The sequence below is a fragment of the Delphinapterus leucas genome, chromosome X, assembly GCF_059928025.1.
Source record: "Delphinapterus leucas isolate spDelLeu-1000000601 "Yukka" chromosome X, BTC_Dleu_Yukka2, whole genome shotgun sequence".
In the NCBI taxonomy this organism is placed as follows: Eukaryota; Metazoa; Chordata; class Mammalia; order Artiodactyla; family Monodontidae; genus Delphinapterus; species Delphinapterus leucas.
The window spans coordinates 49576856-49596469 of NC_143150.1; the positions used below are offsets into that span (position 1 = coordinate 49576856).

The 19614-nt window shown below is 36.0% G+C and overlaps 1 protein-coding gene across 3 annotated transcripts in view; it reads right to left on the reverse strand.

Annotated features, from left to right (window-relative positions):
* The window catches only part of DIAPH2 (diaphanous related formin 2), an 887827-nt gene that overhangs the window by 431768 nt on the left and 436445 nt on the right, over nt 1-19614 (reverse strand). For all 3 annotated transcript variants that reach the window (XM_022580795.3, XM_089904292.1, XM_089904291.1), the window contains one exon: nt 10981-11220. In XM_022580795.3, the coding sequence (XP_022436503.1) occupies nt 10981-11220 (240 nt within the window). The remainder of the gene's footprint in view (nt 1-10980; nt 11221-19614) is intronic.

Below are 19614 nucleotides of genomic sequence, written 5' to 3' on the forward strand. Positions count from 1 at the left end.
GGGGGCAGCTTTATAGTATGGGCTATCATATAAATAACAGAGTACTTTGTTATTTTGTAGTTAGTTAACCAGTATTTATAACAACGTAGATTATTTTTCACGTGTGCTATTATATAAAAGCCATCTCCCCCCTGCTCTCCACCCCATTTTTCCCTATTTTCCTCCTTGTCTCTTGTTTTAGTATTACAATGTTCTGTTTTTGGCAACTAGCTCATCAGGCCCTCAAGGACTAAAGACATATGTTTTTGTTTTTGTTTTTTGCGGTACGCGGGCCTCTCACTGCCGTGGCCTCTCCCGCCGCGGAGCACAGGCTCCGGACGCGCAGGCCCAGCGGCCATGGCCCACTGGCCAAGCTGCTCCACAGCACATGGGACCCTCCCGGACCGGGGCACGAACCCGCATCCCCTGCATCGGCAGGCGGACTCTCAACCACTGCGCCACCAGGGAAGCCTGAGACATATGTTTTATTTCTCTTTATCCCTGCAAAGCATCTAGCACAAGGCTCCACAGAAAATAATCAATAAATGTGGCCAACTTGCTGCCCAAATACTAGCTAAAATGTATTTATATGTATATAAATACTTCTTAGATTCCCTAAAATTATTAGGGATAATTGGATGTTCAGAGTTTTATTTGAATATTAACTGCTTATAAACCCCCTTCCATGGTCATCAGCCCTCCTTCTTAAAGTTCTGCCATGCCTTCATTAGTATGGTTTCACTGGACAGGAAAATCAGTTTGTAAGATAATCACTCACATGCAGTCACAGTAGCCACATTTTTTTGAACAACAGTCTCATACAGGGTCGAAATCCCCTTTGAACAAAGCTTTTATAGAGTAAAAAGGCATTTGTCTTCAAGCTTCCTAATTATATTCACTAAATGCTGTTCATGTTGTCAACTTTCCCCCACTGTGAGAATTACAAAATCAGTCATAAGATTAAACTCAGAAAATGACTAAAGCAATTCACAGAATACTAAGCCAGCTGGGTTCATTTAAATCCTCTATGGAAACAGTCTTTGTGGTGAACCTAGCAAGACCTACAGCTAGTCTCATAAATCATCATTTTTTTGGTCTGCTCCAGTGCTGAAATTATTTATTGCCACTCCTGATATATGGGAGACTCATCAAGAACCAAAAAAAAAAGCTTTTTTATAAACTAGAGAATTATTCATCTCTGCCAGCCATACTATCCAATAGAACAGTTAACTATATCCATTATTGTTTAGTCACAATGACTTCAATGAGTATCTTTATGGCACAATATTAAGTTGACTGTGTTTTTCATATCAATGTAAGAAGATAAAATTTTAAAAATGAAATAAAATACAGATGTATTCGTTGTTTTTGTTTCCTTGAAATGAGTCTGTATTTAATGAGTCATAAACAAAGCCATACATGAGTCCCCTACTGGAAACAAATTATACCCCTCACTATAGTTCTCTATACAAATATATATTGTTGGCTTTTTAAATAATTATTATTGGCAGAAGATAAGGAGCATAATATGGCAACTCATACTTTGCATTTTTAAAAGCTCTTTACAAGTTTGTCAATTTACATGTAAGAAGTATTTAACTCAATCTTATTTCTCTCTGATCATCCAATTCTGAAAACCACTGCTGAAACTTTCTCACTCCTTCATTCTCTCTCTTATTTTGTCTCTCAATCTCTCTTCTCTCCCACTTTCATTCTCTCTCTCTACACACACACACACACACACACACACACACACACACACACACTTTTTGATTGGGTCTGGCTTTTTTTTTTTTTTTGGGGGGTCTGGCTTTTAATTCCTTTTTCTCAGTCCTTCCCCTAACGTAAAACTTTCAAAAATTGGACTCTCTTCCATATCAAAAAGATCATGTGTTTGCGTAGGGGAGTACAGTAACTAGGCATAACTAGTCCACAAGGCAAGTGTATGTACAATATATATTCATGTTACCCCTCATATCAAGTTATCTAGACTAATGGAAGGCAGATTTAACTGTAACACAGAGAAGTTAAAACCAGGGCTAGCAGCATAGGCATCACAATATTAAGAATTACAGTTAAGAGTCTTGGGTGTGTGTGTGTGTGTGTGTGTGTGTGTGTGTATGTATGTGTTTAGAGGACAGAACATTTTCACATATATAAGTAAAATAGAAAAAAATATTGAGAGGGAAAAAAAAATGTTTCCAAAGCAGCCTGTATTGACAAAGAATACTAGTCAAGTCTGTATCAGACAAATTACATTTATAAACTACTGTTCTCCAGGGAATTTAATAAACTGAAAATTGGGGGAATATAATGAAGTTTTCACACAACCTATAGTGTTGTAAATGTGATAATATCTAAACAGATGCAATCAAATTCTGAGAAAACAAACAAGTGTTACATTTAAAGTATTAGCTGACTAACTTGTAGCAATGAAGGTAAATTAATGAATATTTCAACTTAGAGAAAAATCTTTAAATAAGCTCATGGAAACTCTGTATTTTTAGAGGGAAGCAGGAAAATAAATGTGTGAGTCTGTTTCTTTTCATCAGAGCTCAAGATTTCAAAAAAGGTATTCTCATAGACATATATTTCATAACTATACCATTTTGAAGTACATCTACAAAATAGGTTAATCCCTGTGCCTAACATGATCATATAGTTTTATCCCTGCTGATACAGCAGTCAGTCTTTTCTCCCATCTCAATTCTGTAACATAGGCTACAGAGAACAAGAAAGACACAATGCATCTCCACATTAACATAAATCTGGAAAATGTTGTGACCATTTGGAATAATTGAGATATCTATCTTAGAAGAAAGCACCTCTAAAGACAGAAACACACACTACCTTCATCAAGTTTTCTTTCTACTTAAGGAGTCAATCTGTATGTGCAGACCACTATAGTATAGGGATATAAAGAGACTAGGTACCTTACATCTTAGAAGTGGAAAAAAAAGCTGATTTTCAAACTGAAGGACAATCTTCAAAGCATTTGGTAGCGTATTCACGGGATTACAAAATTAGGGAGACGGGTTCATATGTTCCCAACTCTTAGAGGGCTGTATTTTTAAAAAGAGAACCTCAGAAGTAGCCTGTGTTTCCCTCAGATTTTTAAATGGCATGAAGGACACTGGTGGTGAGGACTCTGGATTGGATTTCTGAGCTGGTATCCACACATCTTGATTACTGGAGAAATGAGATGACTGAAGCAATCTTTCAGTATTACCATTTGCCCATGTGCACAAGTCCACATGCACTGATTAATAAATAATATGTGCTTGAGGACATATAATTAATAACATATGGGAATTAAAAGAACTTATGGAGAATTGTTTCTTTAAACAAATAAATTTAGAGTTCTTTAAATTTAAACATTTCTGCATTTACCGACTTAAGTAATATTAATGCTTGCTCTTTGAAAATCACAACTTTGGGTACACTGATTTTTGTGAAGAACTACAGGAAACAAAACCCTTGACACAGTTATAAAAACTGAATCTAAAATGTCACCACTGACATAGTCACACAAGAGTTGAACATTCATCTTTTCAACACTGAATGGTTCTCAATGATGAGAACCCATTAAGCACAATACAATACAACACAAAGGATTTAAATAAAGGTCGACCATCAAATAAGCTGAACAAAGAAAACCATTTAACATTAAGAATGATATCCTGTCCTTATGTCATTCTATGGTGCTTAGTTATTTCAGAGGTCAACAATGGTGAATGTTCTTGCTTCAACGTAATATAATGAGGCACAGACAAACCCTTAACTTGAGATGTTTGTGTCTATTGGTCATGAATTATGAACGAATGATATGGTGTATCACTATTTTATGTGGTGACATTTTAAAATGCAAAGTAACATGAGTGACCACCTCTGTATTTTGCTGTAGCTTTAGATCTTATATCACTGATTATAACAGGTGAATCATAGAGATCACCAGCTGAAAACTCTGCTGCAAAGAGCCCACAGGAAGGAAGGCTAAAAGGACCCACAGGGAAAAAAAGGAAAGCTCGGTAAGGGGACCTAACATTCCATCCAACCCTGTTCTTGACAGAGAATCTAATCTTCCCTTACACAGAATTGTTCCAGGACAAATTATCTCCCTCAAAGCAATTTTCTTCCTAGCAAATTATCAATCACATCTCCCCCAAATCCAAATAATGCCATACACCATCTTATAGGAAAAAGCATATTTGAGTGAAGCAAAAGAGATCATCAAATTCTAAAAACTACCTTGAGCCACTGAAGTAATTTGAGTCCCAGGAAAAGTGGGATTCTAACTTTGCCTCCAATACTGAGTGATCCTGGGTAAGCCATCTCTCTGGAGAACAGATGTTCATTTGTAGCAAATATGTATTGAGAAGAGCAGCCAACCCTGCCTCCACAAAACTGATATGGTCTGAGAGCCTGTACATACAAAGCAAGTGATTGCTCTATAATTATGCAGATTATTAGGTGTTATTTCATTACAAATATATAGGTTCCATTACCCGGATACATTAAAATCTATTAGAGGAAGACAAACTTTCTATTAATATTCCTCCAATGACTTCGAGTTCAATTTGAATAATAAAAAAGAGAGATTCCTCATTTTACAAGCTACTGGAGAGTCAAGAAAGTGCACCTGTGATTTTCCCCATTTTCAGTACTCTGTAAGGGGCAGAGTTGGTTCTGTAATGCTTCCAGGAAATGAGCCACATATGACTAAACCTTCTGTTACAATTTAGCGAGAGGCAGTGTGTTGCAAGGTTTTGGACACAGAAAACCTAGATTTAGGCCCAAACTTGGACATTTACTAGCTTTCTGATCTTGAAAAAAATTGCATAACCTCACTGGGTTTTAGTTTTCTAATTTGCAACATGGCGTTAATAATAATAAACCTCTCTGAATCACAAGGGATACATCTAAACTGTAAAAGCAAAGGCAACCAAGTGTGTAGACTAGTGACCAGGATTTACTGACCTTTGCTAAGGTGCCTTTCAGTATATTCTACAGTGGTTATTTTCAACAATATCTTTGGTTTTAAATTAATAGTCCCATATTTATTTATTAACCCATATTTGAGGGTGAATTTTTGGTTTATATTGATAGCAAATAATACATTTTTATGTTTTTACAACTAAACCATAGCATAGTGTTACACTTAACATATTTAATACTTTCGCTGGTAAAAATATACACTCTATATCTGTGAGACACTAAATTCACTTTAAAAAATGCTAATACTTATGTTGAACACTCACAACAAATCCTTTTATTTAATCAAATTGCCTACCTTTCATTCAATAGTAATCTATTGAGGGCTTCCTATACAATAGACACTGGAGATAAAATGTAGAATAAAATAATAACCACCCTCCATGAGTTCTGAGTCTTTAGAGAGAAAGACAGATAAAATAATTAAAGTGCAGTCCTACAATAATTATACTCACAGTGTGTAGTGGTAACCAGAGAAGTAGAGCTAAAGGGTAAAAACCAGATGAAGAAGAGTAGCAAAGGACATTATAAAAATGCAAAAGGCAAGCTGTTCCAGTTACATGTTTTTAAAAAAAGGGTGAGAGAGAGAAAGAGAGAAAGCGTAATCAGGAGGCCAAGACTCTACCTCTAGTTTCATAACTAAAGTGACCAACTGTCCCAGTTTGCCTAGGACTGTCCCAATTTTAGTAGTGAAAGTCCTGAATCCCAGGAAAGCTCTTAGTCCTGGGTAAACCAAAACAGTTGGTCGCTATATCCAGCTTTATGAACCTGACTGTCACCCAGTAAGAAGGTGGCTGTATGCAATTCAGAAAGTAAGCCCTCACCATATACCAACCAGGCTAGCATCTTGATCTTGAACTTCCAATCTCCAAGACTGTGAGAAAATAAATTTCTGTTTTTTTTTGTTTTTTATGACTTATGTTTTTCTTTTTTTAACATCTTTATTGGAGTATAATTGCTTTACAATGGTGTGTTAGTAAATTTCTGTTGTTTAAGCCACCCAGCCTACAGTATTATTTTATGGCAGCACAAGCTGACCAACACACCAACCAAAGTATTTCACTTCTCTAATGGTCAGTTTTCTCATCTGCAGGCCGAAGGGGCTAGATTAGATACTTTCTAATGTTGAGGTTCTAAGTTTAGACAGAGATAATCCACATCATTTCAGCTAAAAACTATTGGATACTGTAAAATTTTTAGAATACTTAGATGTAACTTTTTGCTTAGATCTTTTATAGATTTTCTCTTGAATTACAAATTTCTAAATTGTGCTTCCATAGACAGCAGTCATTTTCCTTACAAATCACATTTTCTGGTACATTATATTTCACACTGAAACTGAGCCTAATTCACTCTACATCTTACAACTTCTCTAGGGGAGATAGATGCCTTCTTTTGTATATTTGGGGAGATATCTGTAATACTCTGCCACTAATACCATGTGATAACCTCTAGGAAATAAGGCCTTTATGTTACATTCACTTTATATAAATGATGAATCTTAGAAAAAAGTAGCAAAATTACATTACTCTATTAACCCTACTAAATTAAAGTTAGATATCTAAAATTTTCTCCACAGTAAAACTAAATGTTTTCTTCAGGTCCTTTGTATGCCATATTTAACATCTGTACAAAAACACATCATTATACCATATCATAATTTGTTATGTCTCTCTGTCCAACGAGAATGACTGGAAAGTCACAGTATGGGTGAAGGAGATATTAACTCAAGGCAGAAAAACAAAGGTTTTTGGCCTTCATAAGTTATAAAATGGGCTGTGAGTGATTTTCAAAAAAAAAAAAAAAGTTACAGAGGCAAGATACTGAAGCTAGGGCTTCCCTGGTGGCGCAGTGGTTGGGAGTCCGCCTGCCGATGCAGGGGACACGGGTTCGTGCCCCGGTCTGGGAAGATCCCACATGCCGCAGAGCGGCTGGGCCCGTGAGCCATGGCCACTGAGCCTGCGCATCCGGAGCCTGTGCTCCACAACGACGGGAGAGGCCACAACAGTGAGAGGCTCGCGTACCGCCAAAAAAAAAAAAAAAAAAAAAGATACTGAAGCTAGTATACAAATTACTCAAAATCTTCTCACAACCTGCCTACCAATGTTATTTGTTTCCAACATACACCCAATATTCCAGGCAGTGTAGTTTTCTAATTCATCTTCAAACACATTATGATTATTCCTAGTCATATACCATCATTAAAAAGAACTACTACCATTTTTAACACTATAATTCTTCAAAGTACTGTGACAAAGATCGTTTTATTTGACCCTGAAAACAGCCCTATGAAAATAAAAAAGGGTCACTGTATATTTCCTCATGTATAGATGAGGAAACAGGTTTGGAGAGAGTAAGTGACTTGGCCATGAAAATTTAGCTAGTGATGGGCAAAATGGAAGCTAAAATGTAAGTTCTAAGGCCAGTGTTCTCCCATCTTGTAAGGTTATGGCTTCTTCCCTTCGTATAACTTAATTATACCTATCCTTCAAGATCCTTCTGTTCTAATTTATGAATACCACTCACCGCCACGCCCATCACCAAAAATTCCTCCCTCCTGAAGTCCTGCTAATCTGAAAGTAATCTCAATGGCCATTAATTTTTATATTCATTGCTAGAAGTATATTGTGACATTACATAATATTCTGTATGTATATTTCCTGGCTACTCAACTGTATGACAAGCTCCTTGAGCTTTCTGTGTGACTTCTGTAATGTTTGTATCCCCTGGTATACCGACCATCTGTTTTGTTTTGCCTTTGTTTGTTCAGGCCTGGCTTTTATCCCTTCATCTGCCCCTAACCTTTGGTATCCTCATCCTTGGTAACAGCCTCCTTTATGGCATGACCAATCATCCGTCACAGTAGTCTTGGTAGCACTGTCAATCAAGGTTCTTTGCCCTCCCTTGGACAAAGGGTATTCTGATAATCTACGCCAGGCCAATTGGTCTCTCTTTCTAATTAGAATTTGAATCAAATACAAGGAAAGGAGGAAGAAAATGGAATATACCCCAGAGGCAACTTCCTGGAAAGACTTTCCATTCATTCCTGCTCTCTGCATTCTCAAAGCTGACATAGTTGCTACTCTTTTAAAGGCCAAGTTCTTCAGCCTTTCCTCAGTTTCTGGCTGAGCTCCTTATAAATTCTATTTTTTGCTTAAATCAGGCAGAGTCACTTTCTGTTGCTTGCAAACAAAGATCCTTATCTGATATACCCACAAAGCTTAGTGCCTAGGGAGTGCTAAGTATTTTTAAATGTTTCATTCTTATGTAGATTATATGTTATTACACACTGAAAACATAAACAACAAATGGCCCTGAAGTACAACACTGCTATTGGTTAGAATTTTAATAACCAACAGGCAAGCAGGGGCCAAGCTAACATTGGAAACTCATCTGCATAGAAATGATTTTTATTACAGTTCAGCACCCTGGACTGGTGACTCACAAAGTGATAATACACTGCTGCAAATGAACAAAGTATTTTGTGGTGAGGGTAGTACTTATAGTAATGGTACCCTTTAGTGATATTTGACATTTAAGTTAACCCGTCTGTTTTCCTTTTCTTCCCAAATATTATAGGAGCTAATTGTGACCATCTGAATTTTTAATATTACTTTACTACAAGAAACATCTGATAAGTTTAACTGCTTATGTGGTGGTTCCTTTTTAACTAGGTGAATATTTTAACATAATCTATAGCTTCATGTGAAAAGCAGTAGATTACAGTTTTAAATTCACTGAGAAAAGAAATTATCATTAGAATATTAATTGGGTAAATGGTATCATTTTAAAAGCATAATCAGTGCCCTGCAAAGAAAGTTCTCTCTGCTATTCTTTTTAACAACAACAACAACAAAAAAAACAAACACTGAGAGAAATCAACCAAGTAATCTTTTACAACGTAACTGGAATTTAACACCAATTCTAGCTAATCATACATCAGTAGTTAACTCAGTTTCGAACAGTTTATAAACCTAAGCTAACTATTTCTATGTACTTCAGTAAATTTCTGTCATTTTAGACATTTACATCTACTCAGAATCGTTTGTATTCCAGGAGCATCCTTTTAATCCTAGATATTGTGGGAATATCATACATCTATATGATATTTCTTTCTTAATGACAAGTATTTCCCTGAAGATAAAAATCCTACTGAAAAGTGGGAGAGGGCAGAAGATTTTTAAACATTCACTTCTTTCTCTTTTAGAACATCTATTACTACATGCTAGTATTTCCCATAAGATTATTTTTTATTTTATTTGAAGTTGGCAAAAATCTTTGTGCTGAATCCTTTGAGCATACCTCTAAGTGATAGATGTCGGACCAGCGCTGTGTGGAAGAACTTTTATTTGACAGGTAGATGACAGGAAGAAGCCTCTCTCCAAAATACAAGATGCAACTGTACAATCCTTCTGTGAGATTAATATAATCTTTTGTTCCTATGTATAAATGACGTATTCATTCTTGCCTCAAAAATATCAGTTCATGTAATTAATTTGAATAGTGTGAAATTAAGACACTTAAAAAAGGTACATATTTGTTCAAATTAGGATAATTTGTTTTAAATGTCTTTTTTATATGAATTAAATGTGAAACAGGTAACAATACAAATTTCCAATGATATTTTCTCTTAATTTATAATATTTTTGTAATCGCCAACCAAGAACACTAAGATTCACTCACTGTGCCTATAGTGTATACTCTAAACAAGTAGCATCTTGATAAAAGATGCTTTTACTAGTGTTGAGTATATGATGTGCAATAAAATGAAAAAGTCTTAAATATTTAGTTTATCCTACAAACCGGGGTGTAAGTTATTCTAATTTATTACAAGCATAGCCTTATTCCTGTTGGTATTATCAAATAATTGCACATGTCCCCTAATATCATAAGAAGAGGGACCAAAAATATTTTTTTGACAAAAATCTAGCATGCCAGACCATCTTCCCTATCTTCCTTGCTTTCCTTCCTTACACCCCTCAAAAATAAATCGGGAGTAAACAGATACAATTTCATTATGCATCCTAGTATCTACAAATGTTATTCTTTATGTCTGTACGGGTGAGAACTACCAGGAGCAAATCATTTTTGATACATATTAAAATGCTAGTCCATGTACATGTAATGTACATCTATTTAATGCATGAATAGAAAAGAAATTTATATCCATTCCTAGATTGGGGATTCTTGTAATAATATACTTCAAGAACTAACCAAAGTTCTGTAATGTTTTCAGAGGTGAAAGAAAAAAAAAAAAAGTGAAACAATGCTGAGATGTCAAAGATACATCGCTTGTTTTCAGACTTATTTTTGTCTCCAGCTTTCTTACAGGCCTTCCCCTCAGAGTCTGTTCAGTTTTCTTGTGTAACAGACAGATCTTTTCCTTTAATAAGGTGGTTTGCGCTAACCTAGAAATGGACATATACCATCACTTTTGCACTTGTCTGTTTCTTTGTTTACTTTTCACAAGAATGAAAGCGTAATCAAAACAATAAAACGATTATCACTTGATTTTTAAAAAACTTTTAGTTAATGCACTAGATACCTAGTATAAGTTTAATAACACGACACTATTCAACAATAAAGAGTATTATTTTCTTGGAGGAGAAAAAGCAAAGCATATTCAGAAGGCAATTTCTGGCTATCACCTCATTGAATTTAGCTCCTCAAATACTTTTTGGAGAGACATAAAGTAAGTTTGAAGGGACTGAAATACAAGATTGCATCTACTTTATAAAAGCAATTTTTTTTGGACCTAAAAACTCCAGAAAGATTTGATCAGCAAGAGCTGAGTACTATACTACAAAAGAATTTGCAGTCTTTGAGATTTTACTACAGTAAGGTTTTAAAAAATCATTTATCTGTTTTAATTTAGATACAATTCACATGCCATAAAATCCATCCTTTTAAAGGATACTTTTTTGGGCTTACGTACTATTGCTATTTAAAGTGACCCCTCTCGTAGATGAGATTATTGCTGTAAATTGGCATTATAAAGTGTTATCTTACCTTACAGAGAAAGTTGATCTTAAAACCCAAAGACTGGGCATTTCTTGAGCCTGAGTTCATGTAGTTTCCAACCAAAAGAACTAACTCTAAAAGTCTGTTAAAGCTTTCACTTTTCTTCAGTTCTTCACAGGCCAGAGTTACTGCTATGATGCTTGGTTTGATGTTGTTTACGTGTTCTTCAAATGTGAGCTTGAAAAGAATGCTGTTGAGACGAGGACGCAACATTTTCACTGAGCTCATCTGTAAGATAAGGAATGCTGTATAAGAATATATATATAAAGCCCGTTATTTTTCTCTCTAGTGGGGATCATTTTAGAGACAATACTGTAAAACTTCTGAATAAAATGAGTTCTCTCTGGGTTTTAACAAATATTATTCTACTTTGTTTTAGACATTTCAAAGGAATATTATTTTCAAAGTTTAAAGAAATAGCTGTTCAGTTTTAAAGGAATAAATGAAATCATCCTTACTGCATTAAGAAAATATTATTGAAGCTAAACAGTTGCTGTATGTTAACTGCATAATCATTAGTCATCAATAGCATTTAAACTGCCAAAAATCTGTCCCTGAGGCAAACTACGAAAATGTACAAACATGACATTGAGTTGAGTGAATAGTTGGCCCATATATAAAAAATGTACACGATGACAGAAAATGTAAGTGCAACCACATTTCCTAAAAAAAATTTACATATCAGTATGCTGTCTGAAACCAGAAGACTAGCTCTGATTGAGCATTTAATAATTTTAAACCTATGATTTCTATTAATAAAATGTATTAATTATTTATATATGCTCTAAAGAATTTCACCTACTTGACAGAATGTTGATGTTAAATAATCAAGTTATGGTAAAATCACATGAACTTACTTTTAAGTACATTATTCAAGAATTCTATATTGGTTTTCTTCAAAACAGTTCAACTTAGGTTTTAATTAATTGTTTCATAGTATCGGTGCACATTCTCTATTCCCTTTGGTATAGCTCCTACGATAATAATTTCTTTTAGTCTTTAATTCCCCAAAACTCCAAGTCATTTCACTAGTTTTTATTCACCAAAGGAATTCTGGGAGACAGGTGAGGGGAGGGTAGACACATAAGAACATAAGCACACACACAATGAAATTATTAACAATCCTAATTACATTTATTCTTTTTACATATATAGCTTAGTTTTCTTTTTAAACACAAATGCCAGGCACAGTGTAGGCATGAGATATCTGTAGACAACATGAAAAGCATTTGACAGCATAAACAAGAGTCTTTAAGCTACAAAGAACCCTTCAAAAGCAGCAAAATGAGCTGCTGAATAGACCCTATCTGCTCTAATACAAAAGCAAAGCATAATTTATCATTTTAACTCTTTGAAATGAATTTTCACATTAACCACGGGTGTCTGCCTGTCCAAAAATTAACCTTTGCCGTCTGCTAATCCCCCATATGCTTTCATGCTTTTTATAGGCAGATTATGCTGGGAATGTCCGCCTGTTACTATATCTACATAAGTCAGATCACTTATCAATAGCTTTTTTTTTAATACGATCAGGGTAGTATTCAAAGCATCCTACTGGGACTTCCCTGGCAGCGCAGTGGATAAGACTCCGTACTCCCACTGCAGGGGCCCAGGTTCAATCCCTGGTTAGGCAACTAGATCCCACACGCATGTCACAGCTAAGAGTTCGCATGCCACAACTAAGGAGCTCTGGAGCCGCAACTAAGGAGTCCACCTGCCGCAACTAAGACCCGGTGCAACCAAATAAATAACTAAATAAAATCTTTAAAAAAAAAAAAAAAAAGCATCCTACTGTTTCTTTAGTACTCGCATGGTAAGTATAAGACACCATCTACTCACAAAAAGTGTCCAATATAACTCAAAACTCATAACACAATCACTTGAAAACTATAGCTAGCGATAGAACCAGCCCATGACTCTAAATGGGTAAACAGAAATTAAGTGCTGGAGATGTTCACTGAAAGAAGAGAAAACTTTAAACTCTATGACTACAATGTTTAATGAAGGCTACACAGTAGAGGGGATACAAATGGATAAATAGATGAAAATTAAACAAGTAGAAAGAGAGAAAAAAAGCGAGCGAGCAAACACAAACGGAGACCAAAAGGAAGTTGTGAGAAAAGGTTTATAGGTTAGGAATATATGAGGTATATACCTAGGGGCAGAATTTAGATCAAAGTACCTTAAGATTCCATGTAAAGGCCATAAAATTGGAAGCTAACCACACCAAAGTCTACGTCTCCATGAATGTGCAAACCTCCATGTGTATGTTTGTGTGGGAATCTAAGTTTCTATGTCATTTTCTGCCTTCATTTATGCCTCTACCACTGTCTCCAAATCCTTTCCCACTTAATTTTTCCTTTATTTTCACTGTTAACTGGCTATCATTAGCACAGAAGCATGTTTCCTATCATTTTATGTGTTTAGGAAGTAGTGGTTTTTCAGTCTCCCTGATGGTTAAAAAAGCTATATAACTACTTTGACCAGGTGCTAGTCACCATATACCTGTCCTTCTGCCCATGCTCTGTAGGACTTGTAGGAACCCTGCTCACCAGGGTGGCCTTGGTCTGAGATCCACAAGGAATTTAAACCCTAGGCTTACATAGATTTTCTTTTAGTCTTGCTTCAGTTCTAATACCACTTGTTTTCATTCATATTTGTATCCTTTCTGGGCTTTGTATTTCAATCCTTGGCCTACAAGCCCAAAGAGCAGGGATTTGATCTTTTTTTCAATACCAGCTCCAACCAAAATAATGGCCAAAAGTGTACTTTAGTAATTATAATAACAATAATAATGGCGAATGACATTTATTGAGTACTCTGTGCCAGACATTTTTCTACAGATGTGTTATATACATATATGCAGATTTGATTCTCAAAACAACCCTAGGAAAAGGCTATTAGCCTTAGTCTCATTCTAAAGATGAGGAAAGTGAGACACAGAAGTACTAAGGAACTAGCACAGAGTCAAATTGTATGTTGAAGATCTGGAGATTTGAACTCAGGCATTCTGGCTACAGAATCCAGACTCTCAACCACTACACCACGCCGTCTCTTGAGTCATACTGAGAGCAGTATGTATGAGTGGCTGAAGGAGAGATTAGGGGCAGGGATACCATTAGTTAAGTCTTCAAATGGTCTTAGAAACAGGTAATGACCTAGGATGTTGACAGTAGGAACGGAAAGGAAGCAATAGATACAAGAGGCAGAATTAAGGAAGAAGCAGTGGGACTTAGTAAATGACCAGTTGTGGGAGGAGAAAGTCAAAGATGGCTCCAAGGTGTAAAGTCCTTTGTGAGGTAAAATGTTGTTGGCATTAATGACGGCTGAAGGAGATGCTGATCTGATGCAGTTTACTGTTTGTTTTTTTTTTTGTTTCAGAGAATGAGGATAGGTGAATTTGCTTCCCCTGATCTGCTGCCTACACTCCAGTAAGCTAATCAGGGACTAAGGCAGTGGGGGCCGGTAGGGTACAGCTTAGTAGCAAATTCAACCAAAGGACTGAATCTAGAAACTTTTGCATAGTTAGTTAGACTGTGTGAAACTAATCCACCTAATTTTTCTGCTTCAGTTTCCTCATTTGTAAAGTAGGGGAAAGTCCTGTCGAGCAGTCTTGTTTTGATAATTAGGTAGGAGCCAAATAAATGGTCCAAATATATTCTTTCTTTCTGTTTTAGTCTCTGCCTCTAGAGTTACGGAAAGGTGAGGTAAACAGTGCGAGATTCAGAAGTGAAAAATATTACTTGGATGTTACCAAGACATTTTTATTAGCATTTAAGTGAACTTGGTTCACCATCCTCTCAGACACCAGTGTATTTTATTATTAACAAAGACACTATTAGATCCCCACTATGAAAACTCCAAATCTTGGAGTCATATTCAAATCCCGGTAAAGACAATGTAATTTAATACCATTCCTTGCCTATATTTTAACCTGAAGAATTTCTTAGAATTGGTTCTTATTTTCAATTCTCACCATTCAAGCTTAAAATTTATGTACTTTAAGGTTGAATTACTAAAATAGACTATTTAAATATGTTCCCTGATCCCTCCAGCCTTCCCCCCTCTAAATCCTCACATGAATAGTAAAATGACACCTCTATAATAGGGAAATAATATTGCTTTCTTGGCATTTTGAGTTTTAGGTATTGTTATGATATCTGATAGCATTTGGAAATTCAGCTCTTGAGTTTAGGAGGAGATAAGTATCAGAGTTGGCAGATTTGGGAGTGACTGGAATAGATGTTGTGAAAAGCAGGTTGTTGATGAGGAGAGTGTATAGAGAGAAAAATCAAAGACTGCACCTTGTGTAGCACCTAGCATGGGTCCTTGCATTTATTAGACATTCAAATATTTGCTGACTGATTTTAAAAGCACTCCTTAGATGACTAACCATTTTCTGGATCTTCTCCCAAGGAGGGCAGACAGGTTGTCTATTGAACAAAATTAACAGCCGACGGTAATGTTTTACTGTCCCCAAAATAATGTCTTCAGCTAAGATGTCAAACCAGAAATGCTAGGGAATTAACTTTGTTGAACTGCTGTTACTGGATATAATCTATCATCAGTCAACCTGATTCAGGGAAGAGGTTGTGCATCATAAGAGGATCAGAGTTGACCTCTGACTTGGCAAAATTTCTTCCTTCATTTACTCACTAGATTAAAGTTTAGTGCAGAGCAGGTGATAAACATCATAGGTGATTTGAAAAAAAAATCCTTGTAAAGCAAATGGATGGATGGATGTATTCATTCATACAAACAGAAACTCCAATATCAGCAAAGTGCTGGATTGGGAAGCAGATGCATAGTGTGAAGAGGTGTCACAGTAGGCTGATGTGAGGCAGGAGGAGGGTACCCTACTCCCTATGTACAGTCATTAGCTACCAAATGTGTCATCCCAACAGTATTGCCCAGGCTCAATCTTAGCCCGAATTCAGAGCCCCGTATAACTATTTTGAAGGGTAAGTTCGAGAGAATTTTCCCCTTAATCCTCAGAGAGGGAGAGAAACCATTCTCTACATTCTCTAGACCTATAAGGTACATTGTAGTGGAAGAAACAGGGACTTTTGAGTTATACAGACATGGACTTGAACTATACTTCTGTTACTTTATAGTTATGATCTAATCCAAGTTACTGAATGTTTCTGAGACTTTATGTCCCCATCAGTAAAATGTATTCCTTAAGTCACTCATGCAAGTTGCAGTAAGACTTAAATGAGATCCTATGTGTAACATTACTGTCATGGTAGCTGACACAATGGAAGCACTCTGAAACAATAGCTATTGTTGTTATTACCCTCTTTACTCATCCTCAGAAATTCCTAAGAAGGTACCATGGTCCCTGACTATTCTCCCAAACCTGAGATAAAGTTTCTCTCATCCACAGTTAAGGAATGTGTGTTACCAGGGCTTGGTGAAGAATGTCCCCCATTAACTATTTCACACTTCATAAATATTGTGCAGTGCTCCTTTCAGTCCGTTTCAATGCATAATATACATTTACCATTAGAAATGTTAGCACTGAAAATGTGTTACTGTAAAAATCAAGAGGATTATGGAGGAAATAATCTCCTTATTAATCTTCAGGGTAGATGAAACTATATGGATGCATCTCTTTACAGGAGCCACAAAACAGTATGCTTTGATGATACTAATAGAATTTGCTGCAATCAGAAGTGTGAATTTTTATGATCAGACCAGGGTAGACTGATAGACAATAGTTGAATCTCCATTAGAGGATTTGAGTGTGTAAGGGAATGTCTTGGATAACTAAGCTTAGAAATCATAGGAAGCACTGAGCGAGATCCCCAGCCACAGATATAATTATTAAAAGGTGCATGTCTCATAAAGGCATTTGAATGCACCTAAGTGATATAAGGAAATGTAACAAAAACTTGGCTGAAATGTATGTTTGTTTTTCCTTGTGGTTCCTCGCCGCATTTTAGATGACTGGCATCCTTTGTTTTATAATTCATTCCTTGAAGTGCTGTAGGCTGGTGACCAAGGTGTTGTATTATGTAGGGGATTTTTTTGTGTTACAAGATACTTGTCTGTCAAATCACATCAAGCAGCTATCATTTCTTTAGCTGATCTGCACTATATTAAAAAGAAAAAACTGTACCCTGACGGCTTTAGTGAGAGCAGCTACAAGTGGGTTATTTCCCCAAAGAGTTAGACACAGTTTTGTTTATATAATTTGAATTTTACACACTTCACTACCTATGCACCTGGTGAATATTGATGTTCCGCCATACTACCATAAGAATCCAGAGAGAAAGAGAAAAGACCCAAGTGTAACAGTCGTGTGCGAAGAAGGAGGAGGTAGCCACATGCCACTCCTGCAGTCACGTGTCACTCACCTTTAAGGGGATTTCTGTTATCTTTCATTTTGCCTTGCTAAGAAACACACCTTCAACTGCTATCATATGTGAACATAACTATGATCTTCTAGTGTCTTCAAAATATGTTAAAAATTCATTGGAATTAACAGATATATTTGTAAGAAATATACATTTGTTACAAGGTGTCCCCTCCATACCTAAATACTATTGGGACCCAATGTATGGATACACTGAATATACAGAATAATTTTGTATCAGTGACTATAATTAAGGTGATGATAGCGAAGTGACAATAAAGAAGAGTGGATTTAAGTTAGAAAGCAGGCAGAATTGCCTATAAAAGTTGTGAGATTCAGACTCCACGACTGCGCAAATGTCTGCCTGGAAGTATGGAAATAAAGCAAGGACATCTGTGATTCTCTGTTAAATAAATCATTTTACTATCCTATTTAGACATAACCCCCTCCAGACTAGGCTCTCTACTGCTCACTGCTGTACTTTCTGCAGTACACCTAGTACTTGGACTGCACAAAATCATCAATACAGGTACATCTGCTGTATGGAGCCAATGGCAAATGTTTGTGTACTAGATATCAGGAGAGATAAGAGCCATGGTTGATCTGTAAAATGAGGCTTTGGAAAAACGGAGTGTTGAAAACTGACTGTACCCCAGAAAAGCAATGATATGCTGATAGAGAATATTTTCCCCAAATAGAATGGTATGTGGAAATTATGCATCAACAAACATTTACTCATCTACAGTCTGGAGCAGAAAATGGTAACAATGTCGGCCCCAAGAGACACTGGAAACTCAGAAGAATCACACTAAGAATTAGAGCAAGAATTTCAAAACATCCTTCTGAAAACAACTGTCTGAAGCCAAGAACGGCCATCAGAGCATCTGTAATGGTAATGCTATGCTGCTATCTTACGGATTACTGATATATGGAGAAGGAAAAGGGGTTAATTTTTTATTTTTTAAAAATTTAATGAAAAGCAATCAACAGCAAAATTGATTGACATCCCCAGACTTAATCTGAATATTCAGTTTTCAGGTGGTTTTATTTTACCTCATTTTATTGCAAAAGCTGATGGAAATAAGCAATCTTGTCACAAAATGGACTATTATGAGAAGTTAATGAAATGAACAAGAATCTGAATACATGGATTTGAGAACGAGTCATGGCGAGTCTTCTTTTACTTGATCTCACAATTATTAAACCAGCTTTTTTTCAGATAAAATAAATGTACATCTGGAAGTAAGAGCTAGCATTCATATTTACAGAAGGAATGAAAATAGAAACAATCAAGGCATTACATATCAAAACACTGAACACTTTGAATGAAAGCAAGATAAAGAAAAATGCAATTTTCCCAATGAATATGCAAACCTGAATAATTTAATATTAATGGAACAGAAAAGCTACAATTTTCCATCCAAACTAAATGCCTTTGATGATATGTAGGAGAAAAAAAAAAAGCTTTTAAGAATTTCCTTTTCACCTGGTTAAGCTATCTTGAATAGAGCTCATAAGCTCTTAGGGGACTTTAAAAAAATTAAAAAGCACACTGACTTTATAGTTGTACTTCCAACAATAGGCATAAATCCACTCCTCCTGCCTTCACATATTTATGTAGAGAAAGAAAAAAGTTAAATGTGCTGTCAGCGGTATCACATAATCTTTGCTTTTCATTATAAATGTTTTTATGCACAAGGCTATCTCAACATCTTTTTATTAGATTATAGCTTTAGAATGTTTTTAATTGAAAAATATGGGTAATTTTTGAGGTCAGAAAAACAAAGTACCAATTACCAAGAGAACTAATTATTGCCTTCTTTTTCTCAGAAGATGTGTTAGTTTAATAGATACACATAGTATGGGTCTCCATCCTCAGTGCAAGACAAGTGGAAGTTTCCGTCACTCTGAGGTTTAAGAACAGCTGAGCTGCAAACACACTCAGAAGAATCTAAAAGCTCCTGCTGGGGGTTCTAACTGGCAGAGCTTTCAAAGATCTGTGCTTTATTCCCAGTAAAGGTACAGCACATAATTACAACAATGTACCAAATTCAATTCTGTGTGAGGCAGGTTGGAGGACAAGTCAGTGGGAAGCTATGCCGCCAATATACCCCCCTAAAGAAAAGGATTATTGATCATAGAAGGTGTGGGAACTAGCATAGCCCTCTTCCCAGGAGGTCTGCTTGGGAAGACCTCCTGGGAAGAGGGATATGCTAGCTTTTTTATTTGTTTCTTTTCTCTCTCTCTTGCTCTCGCTTTTTTTG